This window comes from Pezoporus occidentalis, unplaced genomic scaffold (genome assembly GCF_034315485.1).
Source record: "Pezoporus occidentalis ecotype Australia unplaced genomic scaffold, CSIRO_AGI_Poc_V1 ctg86, whole genome shotgun sequence".
Classification (NCBI taxonomy): domain Eukaryota; kingdom Metazoa; phylum Chordata; class Aves; order Psittaciformes; family Psittacidae; genus Pezoporus; species Pezoporus occidentalis.
Genome location: NW_026916220.1, coordinates 7,352,635 through 7,375,200, shown reverse-complemented (window position 1 = coordinate 7,375,200; position 22,566 = coordinate 7,352,635). Strand labels below are relative to the sequence as shown.

Genomic DNA, 22,566 nt, shown 5'->3' with positions numbered 1-22,566 from the left:
AACAGATGTGAATCTGGTCTAACGAACTTTCAAGAAATACATTGTTACAGAAAAAAAAATCATGACTTGCCAAATGCTGGAATAATACCGGTGATGCCAAGCTTGGTCCTGCAACCAGGTCCAGGTGAAGCCTGATCCTATTGTAAGTCTCATAGCCCTACTACAAGCATAGAAATCTTAAATATGTGATATTTTTCAACTTACAAACTTACTCTTGCAAACTAAAAACTCTACATCTAGTTTCAAGCAAGGAAGACTTTTTCAGTTTCTTCATTGAAGTTGTTATGTAGTAACCACAGTGAAAAAAGTGATTCCTTACATTAGGTCAGGAGGTTGGGCTGTTGGGGGGTCCACATGGATCTTATTTTCATATTACTGTTTGTCTTAATTGAAAAGAATTTTACTACTTGATTTGTTACTAAGCAAGAAGACAAAAAATATGTCACTATATTTTTCCATAAAAGGATGTGAAGCTCAGAAATGGGGCCCTTCCTGTAGCTCCCACTGCCCTTCCTGCACGAACAATGGCATTTGTCATGAAGATACTGGGGAATGCATCTGTCCTCCAGGTTTTATGGGAAAAACATGTGAGAAAGGTAACCAAATATTATTTTCACAGATTGCTTCTTAATTTGTTCTCAGTAGCAGAAGTTAGCAGAATATTGAGGGAAGCATCAAATGGAGTAGCCTTGTTTTATTCTTTATACCTATAGTATTTACAGGTGGTGCTGGAGACAAGACAGTGTTGGTGAGATGAACCCTGAATGAATAAGGTTGTTCTGGTAGTTGTTATTATTTAGATTAGATTGGATATCAGAAAAGAATTCTTGACTATGAGGGTGGTGAGGCACTGGCACAGGTTGCCCACAGAAGCTGTGGCTGCCCCATCCCTGGCAGTGTTCAAGGCCAGGTTGGATGGGGCTTTGAGCAACCTGGTCTAGTGGAAGGTGTCCCTGCAGGGGGATTGGAACTGAATGATATTTAAGGTCCCTTCTAACCCAAACCATTCTATGATTCTATCTTTTAAATTTTCCTTCTTTTCTCCTTATAGAGATTATATTGTTTCCAACTTTTCTTGATTGATATGCACTTGGACAGTGTGCTAGATAATCTCATTTAAGCTCCTTTTCCCACAAAAGCCTGGACCAGTTTGTCTTTTGAGGTTCCTTCCAACCTAAATTGTTCTGTGATTCCCTGGAGCTACTGACTGAGTGTTAAATGCATGGTAAAATAGCAGATCCTAAGGATACGCTAACACTGGGAAATGAAGACCCTGGGTTAGAGATTCCCTGGCTGCTTCTGAAAAAGGTGCTAAATATGGTCACAGGGTGATTTGTCTCTGCAGGGGCATATCAATAGTATATGTCTCTTTATTCATATCTTTGTAACAATTAGTTTGGACTCTGGAAGAATTACAGCAGGCACAACATTGCTCTGATCTCCCCAAGAAATTCTGGAGTTCAGTGCTTTGTATGTATCCTAATATTTTGACTGAATTGCAGTGCTGCAAATACTAGAGCTGAGATGTTGGAATAGTTGACATCTGAACCACTCTAACGTAGCACTGACCTTATCAGAAAAGCAAAACCTTTAGCCTGGCAGTTTCATATGCACTGACCTATAAAAAGAATATTTGTTATTTATGGCACTGTTTGTCCAATTTATATTAAAATGGCTTATAAAGAGGATTTATTGTTGAAGCTCATTCCCAGCATATTCAAAACAATGGGTGATTTGCTGATGCATCCTCACATGGGAGAAAGTTATGTTTGTTTGTGCTGCCTGAATTTAACCATTAGTGCAGCCGTGGCTTAAATTGTTACAGACGTTAATGTAACTGCTATTTGAATGGTAAAAATGTTATTTTTTATTTTAATTTATGCATTCTGTTGTCTAAAGCTGTATCATTAGAAGCATTGTATCTTTTGTGGACTTAATCGAGTTGGGCTAGTCTTTCCCTCTCTCCCTTAAATAGCTTGCGGAGCAAATACATTTGGCAAAACATGCGAAGAGAGCTGTAAAGAAAACTATGGCTGCAGAAACTATATGTTCTGTCTACCAGATCCATATGGCTGTTCTTGTGCCACAGGATGGATGGGACTGGAATGTGACAAAGGTATAGCAAAAAATATGAAGAATAGTAGAGTCCTTAGTGTACTGCACATAGGAAATACAGAAGGGAGCTAGCAGAGCAGAGTAAATGACAGGGAATTTTACATTATGTAGAAAAGGAGTAATATATTTACCCATCTCAGATGACCATGTCAGATTCTCATCATAATAAAGATGAAAACTGTTCAAATTATTCTGCAAAATGAGCTGATGTTCTACTAAGATGTTAAAAATTCTCTAACAACTACAGTCTTTCTGTATATATACAAGCCAAACTGATCAATTCAGTGCCAAACATATATCCATTGCTGAACAATAATGAGCATAATCAGTCTTGTTCATTTTTATTAGACTGCAATCTGTTTGGGATACAAGGCACATATTCCTTTACAAATATGCGCCATCTTGTTCTATGGTAACATAACTGATGAAGCCTTTGGACACTACAACAGTCTAAGTGATAAAAGAGTGGAGATAGAAAAAGCTTTCACATTGGCATCTAGTCTACAAATGACAGATGTGGATACAAATGTGCTCTACATTTTTGATGTTAGTGTCATCTCAGGATACTTTGGGGATGGTTTAGTGTTAACAAATACAGTTTCAAACTCAAACCTGCTGAGGTAACTAGACCCTGTTGGAGAATTGATGCATGAGATTGAGAACTAATGGAAGACATTTTCTAGAACCTTTACACTAACTGGAAACATATATGCTTGCAGAATGCAAACCTGGTTTTTATGGGTCAGACTGCAAACTCAAATGTAATTGTCAAAATCGAGGGACATGCGACAGATTTAAGGGATGCATCTGCTCCCTCGGATGGCATGGTCTGCAATGTGAAAAAGAAGGTAAAGCAAGGTAACACGGTAGTAAATGGCTTTTCCCAGTGTAACTGAAACAGATCTTCATGCTGGTACAGTATTACCACTCCAGGCTGGTATCCTTGCTCTGCCAATTACATTTCAGGGGTCCAGACACTTGTGTATATCCTTATTGCCTCTGCCTCATATGCTGCATTTAATAGACTGGTATGCTACCATTTCTTCTGATTTTGTTTTCATTAGAGGTAGATTTTCAACCTTACTCCATAGGATTTGACACTGACCTTAATATCAGTTACTGACATGCTATCTGCTTGATCAGTTTTTAGAGACGCTAATGGTACTTTACCATTACCGACCTCTTATTCATCTACATACACTCCTATACTATATACCTCATGGTCTGAAACTGGTAACTGAAACACCAAGACAACCCCAGAGTTTAAATCAGCTCTGTCTGCCTGAGAAAATTAAACTTGCAAAGCTGAGCATATCTTGTTTAGAGTCCCTGGATTCAGGGAAGGTTCACACACAGTATTTTAACAGATACACTCAGCATTTATTATTTCTGCTTGATAAACAAAGTGACAAATCCACTATTCATTTGCAAAGGTTTTCAAGCGCAAAAACAATCAGCGAAGTAAGACTGTGTTCCAAACAGCCAAACTATACTCTTGTGATCTGACTGCACTTAGACAAAATGGAGAGCAAATAGATACTGCACATTCAATACAAAATTTGTACATGATTTTGCCATAGTTAAACTCCTGCTGCTTTAGAATGCAAGTGAGAAAGACAGGAGAGGGGAAAAGAAAGAACAGTCACTGGGCTTGTTCCTTCTCATATGGTATTTACACTGAGGTAACAGTGCTGACTTTGGTAAGCATGATCCTTGCATATGGCCTAGAGTGAAGGGAGAACCAGGCACCTACGCTGCCTATGATCATTATACACCTAAATTTGTTTTGGTGCTGACTTTTAAAATTGTGTTTGAAATCTGACATTAAGATACTATACATCTTCTGTAGGTTCAGCAGATCTTTCACCTCGGATAGAAAACTTACTAGATCCTGTAGAACTCAATTCTGGTGTCGAGTTCAAGCCTTTTTGTATAGCAACTGGGGTGCCACTTCCAAAATCTGAAGAATTTAAACTTTTGAAGCAAGATGGAACTGTCCTAAGGGTAGGCTCCTGACTAATTGCATTCCATTTTTTCTGGTGCTTACATTGATTTTATCTGCAGTAAATGCACATCATGGTTTTCAAGCATAATGTGAAATTTCCATATTCTGAGATACCTCATGAGCTCAAATGAAACTGTGGAATTGACCATTATAAATCCTTTCTACTGATATCACTAAACTCTAGATGAGCTTCTAAACTGTGCGAAAGTATCTTGGTAATATTCCTAGATGCTCACATTTTTCAGGCTCTGTATGTCTTTGTTCATTTCAGCCTTCCCTAATTGTTACCAGTAATCGCTCTGAAGCCATGTTTACAATTAATCGAATCCAGCTCCGTGATACAGGAACCTGGGTCTGCAGTGTGCAGACAGTAGCAGGAATGGCAGAGAAACCATTTCAAGTTACAGTCAAAGGTAAAAGCATGAATCTCTTCAAATGTCTTTGCCTCCTCTAATGTTAAGGGCAGATTTACATTGTAATACATCAGAACTTTCTGTTCTCTACACCGCAGGAAACTGTTTGAATAAACATCTGCGGTCAGAATATGAACAGGAACCCCTTATAAGCAACATATTAATTATGTGTATTGAAAAAATAACTGTAACGATAAGGATTAGAAGAAAGCTGAAGGGTTTTTTTTTGAAAGCTCTAAACTGACAGCTTTAGGATGTGAAGTCATGTCTATAAGAGTTTCAAAGAACATCTCCCATTTTCCTGTAGATCTAGGAAGATGCCACAGTTTTGTTAATATAGGGAATTAAAAGGCTGATATAATATTTGCATTTTTGGTCAGTTCCTCCTGTGCCACAGTACGCCCCAAGGCTGACAGACAGTGGACATAATTTCCTCATAATTGATATCAATGCTGAGGTACATCTTGGAGATGGACCTGTTGTGTCAACAAAACTCCTGTACAAGCCAGCAAAACGTTATCAGTCCTGGATGTCTGTGGAAGGTAAGAGAATGTTTTTTAATTCCCTTCAGCACAAACTTCAGCTGCATGCTGAAATATAACGTGGTGTCTGCTCTTGACTAGACTCAAAAGACAGTATAACACATCAAAGTTAAATCTTTTATGATTGGACACATGACTCTTTGTGTATCATATGTATAATGTTGATAATTCAGTTTTCAGTAACCAAGGGGTTCCCCCCTCCTTCAGTAAGATAAACAGTACTCAGTATTTGGCCCAGCTGTTGAAAGCTCCCATGTAAACAGCAGGTTTTCAATAGTGAGCAGTGTTGAGATGTTCTGGATCATCTACAATCTTCCTTTGTTTCTACTGTGCCCTTTAGTGAGACAAATAGCTTACCTAAATATTTATAAGGAATAGTATAAGCAGAGTGAAGCCTGCTTGTTATTTAGATGACCTCTTTGAGCCCCTGTTTTGACATTTTATGCAAGGCCTAAAATATTATAGGAAATATTGCAGTAACTTTAACAAGTAACAAATTACTGTCATTACTAATTCAAGATAACCCAATGCTCATTGCCCAGGCAACCAGTCTGCCCTGAAGGAAGATGGAAACATCCCTTGGGCTAGGTTGGAGGTCAACTTAAAAATAAGTATTTTATACTTCTACATAGTTTATTTTAGTGAATCAGGAACAAAAAAAGAGCCTGAATATCTTACCTTCTGTGTTTGGTGGTTCAGGAATATTTTCCAAACCTTTTCTTTCTTAACATTTTTCAGCATGGGCTGAACGTGAGATTTACTTTCTCCTTTCATTGTCAGTAAAAGGCACAACCAAAAGACTGGACAATCTGGAACCAAAAACAGAGTATCAGTTCTGTGTTCAGCTGAGTCGGCGAGGGGAAGGAGGGGAAGGCCATCCTGGACCACAGGCTAGCTTCACGACAGCTGCGCTTGGTAAGTTGCCACCCTGGCTTTTTACTAACGGGATGCTTCAGCTGTTTTCCCCTGTGGTCTGTTCCCTGATCTCTGCCAGAGCACTTTCATTTGAGCAAAGAAGGCTGGACCTGAAAGTGATGTAAAGTCTTTCAAAACAATCTCAGGCAAAGAAAAAAAACCCAAAACCAAAACGAAACCAACAACAACCCCATCCCCCCCCCCAAAAAAAAAAAAACCAAACCAAACAAGCCAAATGAAACCAACCGCAACCAGCCCAAAAGCCAAAAAAACCCAGAGGCGAAAAAAAACAGAAAAAGGCACAGCTATTACTCTCCCTGATTTAGAGGTGGGAGGTCTGGGAAGGGAAAATTTACATATTTTGGCTGGCTATGCAGCAGAGTTGGAGGTATAAATCCCTTCTTTTGCATGCCAGTCCTTTCTACTAATACTGGATCAGTCCTTCCTCTTACTATTAGATCAGTTTACTTTAAAAATGCCTGAACAAAAAGAAAAGCTTTTAGTTCACTGAGGATACAGCCCAAACTGAATAGAGACATATAAAATAAAATAGTATTGTAACAGAAACTGTCTAACAAGAGAGCGAAAGAGCTGGCTTCTCACATCTAAAAAGTGCATCTGCAACACCAGCTCAGTGAAGAGACCTTTTTGTTGACAGAATAGCTATTGATAGGATACTTTGGGACAATCAGCACCTTTTAGATGTAATTTCTGCCAAATTGGGTAGGGTGGGGGGGAGAATTACTCTTTGTCACTCCAAGATAGGGCTAGTGTTTGGGAATAACTGGTACCCTTATTTTAGCTTGCACACCAGACATGAAATGTTGTTCCCTGTCTCACTGTGGCTTTTCCAAGGTCTTCCTCCACCAGAAGGTCTCACTCTCTTTCCAAAAAGTATGACATCACTGAATTTGTCATGGCATCCTTTAACTCTGAGGACAGAGGATGACATTCGTGTTGAAGTGGAAAGGAAGAGTGTGAATGACAATGGTGACGAGAGCAGTGTTATTACTCAAGTGCCAGGAAATATGTCCACCCTGATCATTAAAGATCTTGAGCCTCGACAGCAATACATGTGCAGGGTAAGGGTGAACACCAGGTCCCAAGGAGAATGGAGCAACTATCTGTATGCATGGACTTTCAGTGACAGTAAGTAGCTGATTCACATCCTTCTGTTTAATTCCTCCTCTTTCCTGCAGCAATCAGACTGATTGTCACTCGATGACTACATTAAGTGTAATCCAATGTCCTGGTAACCAAGCTCCTGATGATCCTTTGAGGTTGTTATTACCAGTTGGTATTACCAGTACAGTACACTGAAGACAGATCAGTGTACAAAGAAATTCTTACGCTGGAAATTATCAGGAACTAATAACGAGTTTTTAAAAAGTGAGAAAAGCAAATTGAAGATTGGGAATCCACATCTTTATTTCAGTGCAATTCACGCTTCTGATATATGCAGCATTTTTTTCCTCCTCGTAATGATGAGACCCCAGAGTTCATTACTCCAAGCTCTTTCATTACTCAAAAAACCTTTCAGACCTTGCAATTCAAAATAAAAATAGTTAATCAAAGAAAAGAAGTTACAATGCAAGGTAAAACCCCTGTAAGCAAAGAGTAGCTGTGTGCTACACTGAAGACCAGTGCCCACACCTGAATTCCCTGAGTGTAAGTAGTGCTCTTTCTTAGTGCCACAATAAATGTTCTATCTGAATGAAGTACCATGTAAACAGATGTCCATCTGCATGGCTGATGTGTGCCACTGCCTATACCACACATTAGAAAGATGGGCTTCTTCCTCCTTGCAGATCATGAGAGGAGGCCCTCACTGAGTTCCTGCATGTATCAGCAGAAGTATCAACGGCCATCATGGGACACCATGTTGGTTACATGAGCTTTGACACCAAATTGCACTAAGAAAAGCATAAGGATACTGTTTTCCAGGAGCGGGTACTTAGCTTAGTAGCCATGAGTGTGTTCACAAGTCTAGCACTCACCCCTGTGGGTGGTTTTCTGATGAAATTCGTGGAAATGCTGGTGTTGATTTCCCTTCTTTCTAACAGCTTTTATCCTGACAGGGAATAGCTCCATAAAGCAATGAAAGTATGGGACCTGGGAATCACATGGGAACGATAACTCAGTATAGAAGAAAGTTAACCCTTTCTGCATTAATCTTAAAGCTATTATGTTGTCCCTGCGTACAGCTCAGAGAATTTGTATCTTCGGGACAATCCGAGGGCAGGATTATACTTAAGGCCACTACAACCTCTGCTGGAAGTATGGTGTACTGCAGTATGGGTGACAGCACAGGGAGTTCATAAAACTGTCGCGTTCAGTTACCATAACTCATCAACAAAACTCTGCTTCTGTTTAGCACAGCAAAAGCACCAAGGAAAGTGTTTGGCTCACTGCAGGAAGGAGAAAAAGGTGGATGTACACTCCAAAACTTTGTGTGTGTTTGTGTTTGTTCTCAGGAATCCCTCCTGCACCATACAACATTAGGTTTTCCAACACCACAGATACATCTTCTGTCATCTCTTGGACAACTGCTGAGGGTCATTCCATCTCCTCCATCATTATCAGCTACAAAATCTATGGCAAGGCTGAGTACAACCACATCGATATTATCATAAAGAACACCAGCATTACTCAATACCACCTCAAGGGTCTTGAGCCAGACACTGTGTACCAGGTTCAGATTAATGCTCAGAACAACATTGGCTTGAGCAACCCAAACACATCGTTTGAGCTGAAGACTCTTCCAGAAACTAAAGGTTGGTTACTCCGCTTGCTGGATTTGCACAAACCAGGGCCAGTGGTATAAACTAATTAACAAGGCAAAGTCATAAGATATTTTTTTGGGTATTAGTTTTCTTTTGCTCTTAATTTTGACATGCAACACAGCATCACCAAAATCTGATTTTCAGTTGACTGCATGGCACTTTTGAAGTGACAACATGTAACATTTGTCTGTATCTACTAGAAAGTTCCCATCAGCTTATAAACTAAAGGAGCTGCATGTAATAGGACTATTGTATCACTGAATGTGACCTCAGGTCTTCTCTGCCTGAATTTAGTGGGACCTACAGATGCTTGTGCATCTGAAAATCAGAGCATCTAATGTCTATGATATTTCTGGAAAACAAAGGGATATACATCTATGTCTTTATATAGTTTAGCAGACGGGAGTATTTAGCTACATATTGTTCATGGCTTTTTCAGAATTAGCTGGAAATAATTATGTGCTTTCTTGATAGCTTCCTACGAATCAAAAGGAGGAAAAATGCTGCTTATTGCCATCCTTGGCTCTGCAGGGATGACCTGTGTAACAATTCTCCTGGCCTTTCTCATCATGCTGCAGTTAAAGAGAGCCAACTTCCAGCGCCGAATGGCTCAAGCTTTCCAAAACGTGGTGGTGAGTTTTTGGCTTTCCTACGTCAGTGGTTATTAATTTTGGCCCACCTTTTCCTGTTTTTTTCTAATTCCCTTTTCTTAGCTTCCTCAAATTCTGTCTTCTCTTCATATGTGTAACTACTATTTTTATTGTAAAGCTTCTCTGCTAGCGACCCTGGATTTAAGGCAATCACAGCTATAAGCTATGAGGTAGAAAACCTGACTTGATACCATTTATCCTTCTCCCTTTTCTACTTTGTCACACCTGTGCATGACAAGTACCAAATAGACAGAATGGAGGAGCCTTTTCTCCCTCTGTGAGTTGTGCCTGATTTTGAAAATGACAGTATTTCTTAACATTGCTGTTGAGCATCAGTGACTGCTCTGTCATGGCTTTCCAACTCTGGGACAGCATACCAGGGATCAGTCAACGGCAACATCATAGTTGTGGCTGTAAGGAGATTGCCAAAGGTTGTAACACTACATAGACATTTCTCCGTATACACACATATACACATACACATATATATGTATTTGCATCCTGCTGTAGTCTATCACTTTGCCTTCTGGTACTGTTCTCTTACTTCAGAGGGGAAATTTTGAGGCAGAATAAAGCTGACCGAAAGGGCTCCTCTGTATATATCTGCGCAGGTTGTTTCATAAACAGGGGACAGAGGGGCTCATCCAAAAAGATCATCTGTCCCAGCCCACACAGAATAACTCCTGCTCCTTTCCAGAAACTTGTCCCACAGAAGTATTGCATGGGAATGTGCAACTGAAGTAGAGGTGTCCCTTCAAGCACAGAGGAAGATCATTTCCTCTCTCTTTTGTTCCCTTGTGTCACAGTTTAAGCCCAGCCGGTAACTCAGAACCAAGCAGCTGCTCACTCACTTCCACCCCCCATCACCTTCTTCCTCCCCCTGCTCCCAGAGGGATGGGGAGGAGAATCAAAAGAATGAAACTCCCATGGGTTGAGATGAGAACAGTTTAGTAACTAAGGTATAACACAAATCACTACTGCTACCACCAATAATAATAATGATAAAGGAAATAACAAGGGAAGAGAATGCAACCGCTCACCACCCGCCAACCAATACCGAGCCCAACCGAGCAGTGATCTAACCCTTCCAGGTAACTGCCCCCAGTTTGTATAGTGGGCATGGTGTGCTGTGGTATGGAATACCTCTTTGGTCACTTTGGGTCAGGTGTCCTGTCTCTGCTTCCTCCCGGCTTCCCCTCCTCCCTGGCAGAGCATGAGGCTCACAAAGTCCTTGGTCAGACTAAACATTACTTAGCAACAACTAAAAACGTCGGTGTTAATCAGCGCTGTTCCCAGGTCCAAAGTCAAAACCACAGCACTGCACCAGCTACTAAGGGGGAGAAAAATGACTGCTACTGCTGAACCTAGGACACCTTGCCTCTTTCCTCAGCCTTCTATTGAGCCTGATCAGAACAGGTTTTATCCAAGCTTAGTGCAAGATAAATCTCAAGCCTGAGACTCAAAACTGCTTTAGAGATCAGTTTTACCAAATGATTTTTTTGCCCATCACCTTCATCTTCAAGATGATAAAACTGTTCAGGCCTAGGTCTACTAAGGTACTTATGTATAAATTAGGAACCTGACTAATTTTGTGGATCTGGGCAGAAGCACTTGATGCAGTTAGTGTCTAAAGCGAATGTAATTGTCTACTATACTTACTCTGGTGTAAGCAAGAGATGGATTAGGCTCTGTGTGTGTGTACATGAGTGAGGACACCTGTATTTGGGGAGTGTAATCAGAGCATTGTTCAGCAAAGTGTAAATTAGTTAATGTCATTTACTTAACTCTGTTACAGAGGGAGGAGCCAGCTGTACAGTTTAACTCAGGTACTCTCACCCTGAGCAGGAAAGCCAAGAACAGCCCAGATCCCACTATTTATCCAGTTCTTGAGTGGAATGACATAAAATTTCAAGATGTGATTGGTGAAGGCAACTTTGGGCAAGTTCTGAAAGCACGCATTAAGAAGGATGGCTTACGCATGGACGCTGCGATTAAAAGGATGAAAGGTAGTAAAGATCAAGACTCTGAGACTAAAGGCTTTACTTGGTTGTTTGTTCCAAATGTTTCTCAAATGTCAAAAGAAATGCTTAGTAATCCTCTTCTAAAGGTAAAATAAATATTCAAATTTGCTAGTGAAACTCTATCAGCTGTTACTAGCCCAGCACCTGTGCCCTGGCAAAGACTGTATTTCTGCACAGTCATGTTGGTTTATATTTCTCTTTAAATGTTGATATCATTAACTATTATGTATTTTTCAATTCATAAGTCAGAATGAACTTCATGTATGTGTTGACTTGAAGAGGGGAAGCCATTAAAAGATGCATGTAAGAGAGAGAGGAGTGCAGAGCTAGCCTCAGGGCACTGCATGTGCTCATCTTACTTTACCTTAGCCATTCAGAGACTACTGTGTCTATGCATCTATACATGTACACACATATTATGAGGATCACTCATCTTCTTTGTACTCATTGGACATGACTGCCACATTGCAGAGAAAACTACAATACACAGAGTACTGCAAGAATGCACATATATTCTTGCAATTTGCTAGATCATTATCTAGGCAAATTGGGAGACATCCTTAAGCATGATGATAATTTTAAAAAGAGCCAGGGTCTGCATGCAGACAGAAATAATCAACAGCACATATATGAAAGATTTTTCACGTGATCTGCTACGACATCTTACATTTTTAAGTAATAAGGGAAGTGACATGGTAGATTATAAAACAGAAATAGGTAGAAATAGGTGGGAATAAAGATGCTTTATTTCTCTGCAAATGGCTGCTACAGAAATTAGTTTCTCTCTTTTTTATCTTTGATTGACAAATACTATTTTTTTCAACAAATATTCACGTACCTTACAGTTTTTTCTCTCCCTATCAGGGCTGAAGCAGTAGTGCTCCAAGGAGCCCAGAGTCCTCATAACCAACACCAATATGGTCATAAACTCAGTTCAATGGAAAACATAAATGCATGTTTATTTGATTTCCAGAGTATGCCTCAAAAGATGATCACAGAGACTTTGCTGGAGAACTTGAAGTTCTTTGTAAACTTGGTCATCATCCTAACATCATAAATCTTTTAGGAGCATGTGAACATCGAGGTAAGATACTCCTGAATACATGTACAGAAACAAATTGTTTGAAAAAACCCATTGTACATCTCATACAGTCCATAGAAACATCAGTTCATAAGCAGGTCTTTCTGCACCATTTGCTAAAAAGCCAGATGAACCTGGGTTTTGGCCCATATTAATCCTCAGAAATTGTACTCATCAATAGCTCTAAATTCTCCTCTGCACCTAGGAATTATGCTGTTTGATATTCCCCCTCCTCTTTTCCGTTTATTTGTTTTTCACTCAAAGTGGTGTGTCTAAATACTATTACTGATCACCTTTTATTTTGTGATGTGCTCACTATCTCAATGTTTCATTAGGATACCTTTATCTTGCTATTGAATATGCCCCCCATGGAAACTTACTGGACTTCCTTCGTAAAAGCAGAGTGCTAGAGACAGACCCAGCATTTGCTATTGCCAACAGTACTGCATCTACACTTTCCTCTCAGCAACTTCTGCATTTTGCAGCAGATGTTGCTAGAGGGATGGACTACTTGAGCCAGAAACAGGTCAGTCTTCTGCTCTCTACCCACTGAAAGCCCACCAATTAATTTTCCAGGAACTATGTTTTTCAGTGAAATCAAAGTAAGGTTTTAATTTTAGCTTCTATAGCACACATTGGATGAGTTTAATTTTGTTGTGTTCACTTAGCCCTACCAAGTACTATGTCATGGGAATCAAGGAAGAGACATTAAAACTTACAAACAACATGGTAACTAACTGCTTTCATCTTCAGATAAAGTTTAAAATTTTCTTAGCAGTGACATACCAAGCTGTTTGGTTTCAGTATTGTTCTTATTCTGGATATTTACAATTTTCAATATAGCACTCAAATAATATATGTAAAGTTTATAGATACTGTGGTGATTTTGTTTTGGGCTTTTTATTTTTATTATTTTAGTTTATTCATCGAGATTTAGCAGCAAGAAATATCTTGGTTGGAGAAAATTACATTGCAAAAATAGCTGACTTTGGCTTATCAAGAGGTCAAGAAGTTTATGTTAAGAAGACCATGGTAAGGATGAAAAGAAACTGATATAGTCCATTTTCCTCATGTTTCAATTTCTCGTTTCTTGCTTTTTGTTTTTATTGAACAAAAATGCAAACTTATGTGTACTACAGAACTGATTATTTAAATGTGACATATTAGCAGGTAAAAATATTTATATTGTGTTTATTAATAGATGTACATTACTTGTAAACCAATTCTATACTGTGTTTATAGTACAATTGAAAATTATTTATATGAATATGATTTGTAGTAAAATCAACAATTTTGCAGCCAGTTATGAAATTTAATAAAAATCACAGAATCACAGAATGGTTTGGATTGGATGGGACCTTAAAGCTCATCCAGTTCCAACCCCCTGCCATGGGCAGGAACACCTTCCATCATACCACGCTGCTCCCAATCCCATCCATCCTGGCCTTGGATAGTGCCAGGGATGGGGCAGCCACGGCTTCTCTGGGCAACCTGTGCCAGTGCCTCAGCATCCTCACAGGGAAGAACTTTTTGCTAATACTAATCTACGTCTCCCCTCTGTCAGTTTAAAGCCATTCCCACTTGTCCTGTCACTACAAGACCTTGTAAAAAGTCCCTCTCCAGATTTCTTGCAGGCTGCCGATATAATACACTTTACGCAAATGAAGAGAATATGTGCATGTGGCTGGATCCGTACAGCTATGAAAATAGTATTTTTATGCCAGATGTTGTCCAGCTGAGGCAAATTAGTCTAATTCTATTAAACGAAGCAAAAGTTAGCAGCATAGTAAACAGAGGCATTTTGGCATCTGTGAGCTGAAAGAACAGCTGCCCAGAGCTAATGCTTTGGAAGACTTGAAGGACGAAGATCTGTAACAAGCATCATGCAGACCAGGAATAATGCCATGTGATTAGGGAAACAAGACTGGTTAGAGGCATCGTAAGACATCAGTCAGGAATTATTTCGATTTCCTCTTGGTGCAGGATAAATTTTCTATCAGCTTTAGTGTGAGCTGTCCCTTTGGGAAGTAAACAAAGAAATATCTTTATTTATTTGACAAAGCTTACTCACAATGACATCAGTTGTTGTGAAGGTAACACTCAGAACAATTGTTGGGGTATAAACTGCCATACTGCTATTCCAACCATCCACCAACAAATAAACTTTCATAAAATAATTTCCAGGGACGGCTCCCAGTGCGATGGATGGCAATTGAATCTTTGAATTACAGTGTTTACACCACAAACAGTGATGTGTAAGTATGTTTTTTAGTGGCCTTCTTTTAATAAAGAAGTATTTTTCAATACCAAGGAAAGGTTGACAGCCACGATGACATCCACGCTTAACTCGAAAATGTCCATAGCGATGTCAGCATGAGTGAGCAATGGAGTCAAAAGTAAAACCCATTAAAAAAAAAAAAAAGTGGATTTTATTCCATCATCAGCGTCTAAACAAGTTCTCTGTTCACGAGGTATCTACATTGAAGCCTCTATTTTAGCTATATTTCTCATTTGAAATCTCTCTCCCTGGGAGACCCAGAGGAACTCAATATTTTCATCAGGAATTTGGAAGTGCTATTTGGCAAAGCAATTTTGTAATAGCAGTATTTGCTGACAGATCACGGCCTAGTAAAGGTCTGCGGTTGATGGACTTGCTGTGAATTAATTTTGCTAAATATCCTGCTCCTGCTGACTGATTCGTTATACAAAATTTAATAAAAAAATGAACAGAATGAATAGCACTTCTCTGTGTTCTCTGTATACTCGCAAAATTATCTACCATTTAAAAATATGAAATCTTGTTGTATTCTTGGTGCACTCTATAATATCCCTCTGTTGCAGATGGTCGTACGGTGTCCTTTTATGGGAAATTGTTAGTTTAGGTGAGTATCTGAATTTTATACTACAGAAATAATCCGGTCTGAGCCAAGCCAGCTCCACTCACTCAGTCTGTAAAAAAAAAATAAAATTGCTTTGCAACTGATTTCTTTTTTTTTTTCTGTTTCATTCTGCTAAATTTTCTCTAGCTTCAGTGTGCATGGATATGCAATTATTACATTTGCCATTCAGGTGACATTCTAAATGAGAAAACCATATTAACATGTTTCCACTCCAAAACCTGGGTTGTATCTAAATGTAAAGTACAGCATGTCACATGGTATATATGCCTCCAATATGTTTTGAATTTGATGGCTGGCTTTTCCTTAGCCTTCCTGAGTTTTAAATCAAGACTTTTATTTTAATAACTTCTTGGTGGTGGAGGAGCAAACATCTCCTACAAGATTTTTGAAAGTTAATCTTCAGAGTTCCTTTCTGCACACACCTCTATTTATCATGATACTGATGAACAGCCTCAAACCATTCAAAGTTACTGTTACATAGCCTTTACGTATTGCCCTGGAATGTGCCCCATAGTCTGCTGCCAAGAGACGCATAGGCTGAGGTGTACCTTGTGAACTCTTGCTTTCTAATTTCTTCCTAGCTTTCCTTACTAAATGGTTTATACTAGATATGGATAGGAACTAACATGCTGCACTGTGGAAAATCAAGAGTCTAAGCAACCAAATATCTCAAAAAGCTGGCAAAACCAGCTTGACAGTAATAGCTCCATGAGTCCATACCAGATCTTGTTAATACCATGCTAATGAAGGAAAGACTTGGCTATTACCCTCAAGAGTGTTGCAAAGCCAGTTCAAATACAATCAGATGCAGGCCCTCAGGCTTGTAGAGAAATTTAGGCCAGTCCCAATGATGATAAAGTTTATATTCACTTTTATTTTGTTCCATGCATTAAGCAGAATGGAAACATAACAAAAATGTAGCTGCAAAATATTTCCTAGGATTGGATGTCAGTCATTTTTGTTTTCATTTCTGCTAAGAAATTAAACTGTTTTTAATTAAAAACCCCTTGTGTTCATGACAATTATTAAACTCTCCTTTAGGAGGAACACCGTATTGTGGAATGACATGTGCAGAACTCTATGAAAAACTGCCTCAAGGGTACAGACTGGAAAAGCCTCTCAACTGTGATGATGAAGTGTAAGTAACTGCCTCACCACAAAAAAAACAGCAAAACAGGTAACCCAGGTAACCCAGGATCTGCTATAGGAAATACACAATGTCTACAAGAACCTAATAAACCAAACTTTTTTTTCCAGAAAAACAAAAACTATGTTTTTCTAAAAAGCATTTTTAAAGGGGTGGATAAGTCGAAATAATTACGTAAGTCTTTTTATAACTACCACGCATTATTATTTGCCGTGAACCTTTTCCCAAGCTCTCTGCTCCTGACAGATATCCTATTCTTTACGTCTGTCCAGTCTTTAGCTCAAAGAGAGCTTTCTGATTATTCCAGAGAAAAAGAAAATTCTATTCATACAGCAACCAACTGTGCAAAATGTAACTCCAGCTATATATGAATCCATTTTCTTTTGAAAAATGGAATGTGCATCATCTTCCAATAAACATGAATTTGTAGCTTTTGTCTGTGTATCTAAACTATCAAATGTTGATGTTTGACTTTTAAAGGTATGACTTAATGAGGCAGTGCTGGAAAGAGAAACCATATGAAAGACCATCATTTGCTCAGATACTGGTGTCACTGAATAGGATGTTAGAAGAAAGGAAGGTAAGAATGAATCCCTAGAAAAGACTTAGGCCATGAAAAATTTCAATATAGTTTGTGATTCTTGAGGTAACACACATTGCACCACACTCTTTCTATTTCCTTCCCAGACCTATGTGAACACTACCCTATACGAGAAGTTTACTTACGCAGGCATTGATTGCTCCGCTGAAGAAGCTGCTTAAGACAGAAGAAATCTTCATTCATCAGTGACACATTGAAAAAACCCAAAACTCAATCTGCTGGAGCCCCAAATGTGATGTGCTGAGTAGAACTGTGTACAGCTAACTGTATATAATACAGTGATACTGTTTTACTACAGATATGTGTGTGTATATCACACAGTAACCTCTGCCTCCACAGGCTGCAGGAGTGTATATACTGTTCAGAGTAGGAATAGACTGAAGTAATGAAATATGCCATTTCATATGCAGGGTTTTCTTTTTTTCCTAGTCTGTAGATATAGTGTATACATACATATTGTAATGCATTAGGTATTGCCATCTTAGATATTTTTGTTACTTTTGAAGAGCTACTGATAGTAAATGGGGATATTACTGCAGTATTTTGTAGACATTTCATTGTGATTCAAACAAAAATGCTAAGCTCAACGTGACAATGAGAATTGCAAGCAGATGTCAATCCAGTATGCTCATCAAGGATAATTAATTATTAAGACTCCTATTTGAATGTAGAAGTGAGCTAGTGGAAATAATCTGTTGTGAAATTCTATTGACACTTGTAAGATAGAAGGCACGCTGTGGTTCTTTCATTGTCCAGTTTAACAGTCAGTGTTTGCCTGGATGCAAAATAAGCATATATTTCGAAGTGTTTAATACTATTGGGGGCAGCCATACAGCAATTATCATGAAGCATAGAATTGAGAAACATACTATGTATTGTAAAACACTTTTTTACAAGTAGCCTGGTTATACACGGGGCTTATTCAATTTGTATTGAATAATTTCACTGCATAATTATAAATTACTACCTACTACGTACAAGCAGCGCTTGCTTACTTTTGCTTATTTAATCACTTACGCAGGCTGTAGTCTGGTATGGCCTCTTAAAAATACTGTACTGAAGTGCTTCAAAACCATGATATTTGGCTTGCCAGGAAGGTCTTCTAGTCCTTAGGATAGACAAATAGAGATAGGATTGGCCTGAGCTTCTGGTATCAAGTCAGCCATGTGGGATCCTGTAGACATACCCTATTAAAACTTCACTTATCAGCTAACCTCATGATTTGCACATATGTTCCCCCATACCCCACCCCATAACTCGCCAGCTCATAACCGACCACCAGACCACAGGGACTTTCTGTCTCAGGGGATCAGGTCACCTCCCCCAAGACTTGGAGGAAGATGCTAGAGAGAGTAAGAAAAGAAGGCTTCCCCTTCTAATACTCCGTGAATATAACGCTGGCTACAAGGCAGGGATATAACAGCAGGGATATAATGTTACTATAGAGTAATATTACTGGAATATGCCAGGCTGACTCAAATAGAAGCACCAAGAGCCTTATTAAAAGGCCGTAAGTCAACAAACAAGGGTGCTAAGAACACTCATGTGGTCCTGAGATAAGCAGAGCTCTCACTGTAAGAACAGGTGGCAGATGTAAACCAGAATTTTACAAACAGCACGCAGATTCACTGGACCAAGAAACAACTCTAAAATGGAAAAGAGGAATAAATTCCACCATATTTTTCAGGAAAAAACTACTCGGCCAGACTCTTCTGAAGCATGGGCATTGCATTTTGCAATCCAACCAGGTTCCTACATGTCGGTGAGGCGAATAGGAACAGACCTCCATGCGTGTTTTCTAGGCAACTCAGCAAAGCTAGCTAACAACTTCTGTTAGAACTGTTCTGCTTTCTGTGCAGAACTTTTCACTTGTCCAAAACAGCTCATTGTCTCACACATTCCTAACAAGCAGACACAACTGACTATTCTGCTGCTTGATGTGAATCCCTTCTTCTGTGGCAAACTTCTACCTGGACCAAAATGCCACATAAAGAAAGAATCAGTGTCATTCTTTTACCCAATAAGTCTTAGTATTGTCTGCATTTTAAGTGCTCAAATAGCACTGTAAATTTAGCTGAAGGGCATTTAAGTGTTCTTATAAATGTTCATATTTTCATTTAACATTATGGCACACATTAGATTTCTAAACAGCTGAAATGATTTTTTTTTTTTTTTAAAACCTGCTATTTTGAAAATACACAAAAACCCCTAATAACTCAAATACACAGTTTTAGATGTATCTATTCAGTCTATACATCAGAGAACTATAGGTATTAGAAACATTAACTAGCTTTGTCAAAGTCTCAGGTAGACTAGTTGCTTCTATACTTGCAATGTGCACTGGGTATCCCAGGTTCAGTAGCTAGATTTTACTGCCTGTTGTCCAGTGCTGGAAAGCCTGATTTATGGCAGTAGGTGGCATACAAAGTCTTCAGCTTAACCATTAGCAGGTTTTATGTTCTGCCTTTCACAGCACATTACATTAATTCCTAAATCACCTCCTTCCCAAGTGTCTTCTATGTTTTTGTGCTGTGAAGTTCATAATGCTACCAGCGCCAACAGTTTTCCATTATTTCAAACATCCCATGTCCTAACATTCTTCATACACCTCCTTCTATTTACATCTGCTGATATCTATGCATGACTTCAGAATTATCATCAGCTATTCTCCATGTTGGCTTTCAGTATTGCGGCATCAGTTTTCCCATATTCTCTCACACACAGTTATTCAGCTCATACTCAGTACAAGTTTTTGTTTAGGAAAGAAAAGAATTGTTTCAGACAAGTGGAGCTGGCCATGCTTTGAGGAGCATATGACACAGAAGGACAGGTAACTGCTGATAATCAACTGTTTGAAAAGAAATGATCGGTCATGTGATCAGAGAAAATGGAGAAAGAAGAGAAGAGAAAGGCAGAAGAAGAGAAAGGCAGAAGAGAAAGGCAGGTAATGCAGGGTTAACTAGATACCATTGTGAGGGCAGAGGTAACAAAAACTCCAAATAAGCACCTTTATCCTCATTAGAATGGTTGAAAAGTAAGGTATGACTACCCTTTGTGGTGTCTAAATTCAGATGACCCACTTAATGGCTGAAATCCTCCCACTCTTCAGTAATGGAAAAGTATACACACAACTGGTGTTAAATAATGGGGATATTTAATTCTTACTTCCTGTGGACAGATTTTGCCTGACACAACTTTAAGGTCAAACACAGGCCCTCTCCACTACCTAAAATATAATGGTCAGACATTTCTGAAAGCAAAATACAAATTGTTAACTATTACATACATCTAATCAAAATATATAAATACCTGGTGGAAGGAAGCAAGTCAGATGGAAGTAGCCTCTTCTCAACAATACCCATTGACAAGATGAGAAACAGTGAGCATAAACAGAAACCTAGGAAATTCCAGTGAGGGTGGTCAAGCAATGGAAGAGACTTTGCAGAGTCTCCACCTTCAGAGATATTAAAAAACTGACTGGCCACCACAGAGGACTAGACCAGATGATCTCCCCAGATGCCTTCCAATCCCAGTTATACAGTGACTCTGTGAACTTTGCAAGATGGGGGAAGGAAAATGCACAACATAAACAGAGACCCAGCTAAAGAGTATGAGCAATTAAATTACAAAGGCATAGCTCAGCCCTGATTAAACACAAGTGTTCCCCCTTACTACACTACATTCCCTGCTCCCAACACACGATTTTGCCTTTCCCCAAGTCACATACTGATCACACATTCCCATGTGCAAGGCAACTGGTTTGACACAGGGAAATGCTGATTAAAGAATAGTTGAAACAAAAAAAGCCAAACTGTTCCAGTCCATAATTCAAAGCCCTCAATCAAGTAAACCTAGTGTGACATTTCCCTATAATACTTCAGAGCTCTTTCACATATTCACTTAACAGCACAATATGGCACAGCTGATGGCATAGGAGCCAATACTTTTAGCAAGTCCCTCTAAACAGTGGCGATCCAATCAGACCACAACAGTCTCTCACATCTCAAAAACATAAGTGAAATTTCCAGCTCCTGCCAACTAAGTACCATGGAGCCGCTTGCTCACCACCACACCCTGCTTGGTGTGATTGAAAGCATAATCAGGGAAAAAAACAAAACAGTAAAACCCATTGGTTGAGATAAGAACAGTTTAATAATTCAAATAAAGTACAATAATACTAAGGGAAATAACAAGGACAGAAATATAGAACTAAGGGAAAAAAACAAGGTGAAACAAACCCCCAAAATGAAACAGCAGTGCTGCACAATACAATTGCTCACCACTTGCCAACTGATACTCAGCCTGACCCAAGCAGTGATCTAGCCCTTCCGGGTGACTCCCTCCAATTTATACACTGGGCATGATGTGCTGTGGTATGGAATACCTCTCTGGCTAATTTGGATCAGGTGTCCTGTCTCTGCTTCCTGTCTGGCTTCTTGTGCCCTCCCTCACTGGAAGAGCATGAGATTGAAAAGTCCTTGATCAGGGTAAGTGCTACTGAGCAACAACTATCATCACTGTTCTCAAACTGAAACCAAAACTCAGCACTGCACCAAAGAAGTCTTCCCTGTGAGGCTCGTGAGGCACTGGCACAGGTTGCCCAGAGAAGTTGTGGATGTCTCATCCCTGGAAGTGTTCAAGGCCAGGTTGGATGGGGCTTGGGCAACATGGTCTAGTGGAAGGTTGGGTTGGAACTGGATGAGATTTAAGGTCCATTCTATAATTCTACCCCAGCCAAAACTAGAACACTATATCACTGATATATGTGGGCAGGAGAAAAGTATGCTTATGGCACCCAGCATCAGGGAGCTGACAGCAATACAACTCAGAGCTAAGTCACTGTTCTAATTATTAACTGCTCTTACATTCACACCAGGTTTCAGTTTTGCTGAAATTTCATTTCTTTCAGCTTCAAAAGACTGTTTATTTTGAAACAATTGCAAAAAAAGTATCTAAAATGATTTTACTTATTGTGCACAGTATTATATGTATTTGGTTTTAATAATTCAATAATTCAGTAACTCCAAGAAGTTACAAAGACAAGTCAGATGTTTCAGGTTCCTTAGAGGGCCTCAGAGGTACCAGTTTAGTCCCTGCTAACAACTTACTGGATGACTACCATAGGTTTCTCTGCAGAACGGATCCTACAGAGTAGACATTTGTATGTTTTTTCGTTTTACTCAAAGCAAAATAAAGGTAATCATCACTAAAAAGACCTACATTCAAACCTGGGAGGATCATGAGTAAGTAAAGAAAGCGAGTTTGTAAAGAACATGCCAAAGCCCCTTCTCAAAGCTGTAGCAGGGCCTGTATGCAGGACTGTTCTTTTAATACAGGGAAAAGTATTCTAACAACAGCTATTGCCCATCAGTATCTCACAGAACAGGACATGG

General features: G+C 39.2%; 1 protein-coding gene across 1 annotated transcript in view; it reads left to right on the top strand.

Moving 5' to 3' along the window:
* Window positions 1-18,386, top strand: part of TEK (TEK receptor tyrosine kinase) — a 37,696-nt gene extending 19,310 nt beyond the window's left edge. The window contains exons 5-23 of the mRNA XM_062604472.1: window positions 465-596; window positions 1,976-2,116; window positions 2,835-2,963; window positions 3,965-4,119; window positions 4,392-4,533; window positions 4,914-5,075; window positions 5,856-5,990; window positions 6,846-7,139; window positions 8,465-8,764; window positions 9,248-9,405; window positions 11,219-11,429; window positions 12,418-12,528; window positions 12,861-13,051; window positions 13,444-13,557; window positions 14,710-14,780; window positions 15,367-15,407; window positions 16,467-16,563; window positions 17,053-17,152; window positions 17,260-18,386. Of these exons, the coding sequence (XP_062460456.1) occupies window positions 465-596; window positions 1,976-2,116; window positions 2,835-2,963; window positions 3,965-4,119; window positions 4,392-4,533; window positions 4,914-5,075; window positions 5,856-5,990; window positions 6,846-7,139; window positions 8,465-8,764; window positions 9,248-9,405; window positions 11,219-11,429; window positions 12,418-12,528; window positions 12,861-13,051; window positions 13,444-13,557; window positions 14,710-14,780; window positions 15,367-15,407; window positions 16,467-16,563; window positions 17,053-17,152; window positions 17,260-17,334 (2,759 nt within the window). The 3' untranslated portion in view covers window positions 17,335-18,386. The remainder of the gene's footprint in view (window positions 1-464; window positions 597-1,975; window positions 2,117-2,834; window positions 2,964-3,964; window positions 4,120-4,391; window positions 4,534-4,913; window positions 5,076-5,855; window positions 5,991-6,845; window positions 7,140-8,464; window positions 8,765-9,247; window positions 9,406-11,218; window positions 11,430-12,417; window positions 12,529-12,860; window positions 13,052-13,443; window positions 13,558-14,709; window positions 14,781-15,366; window positions 15,408-16,466; window positions 16,564-17,052; window positions 17,153-17,259) is intronic.
* Window positions 18,387-22,566: the final 4,180 nt, after the last annotated feature.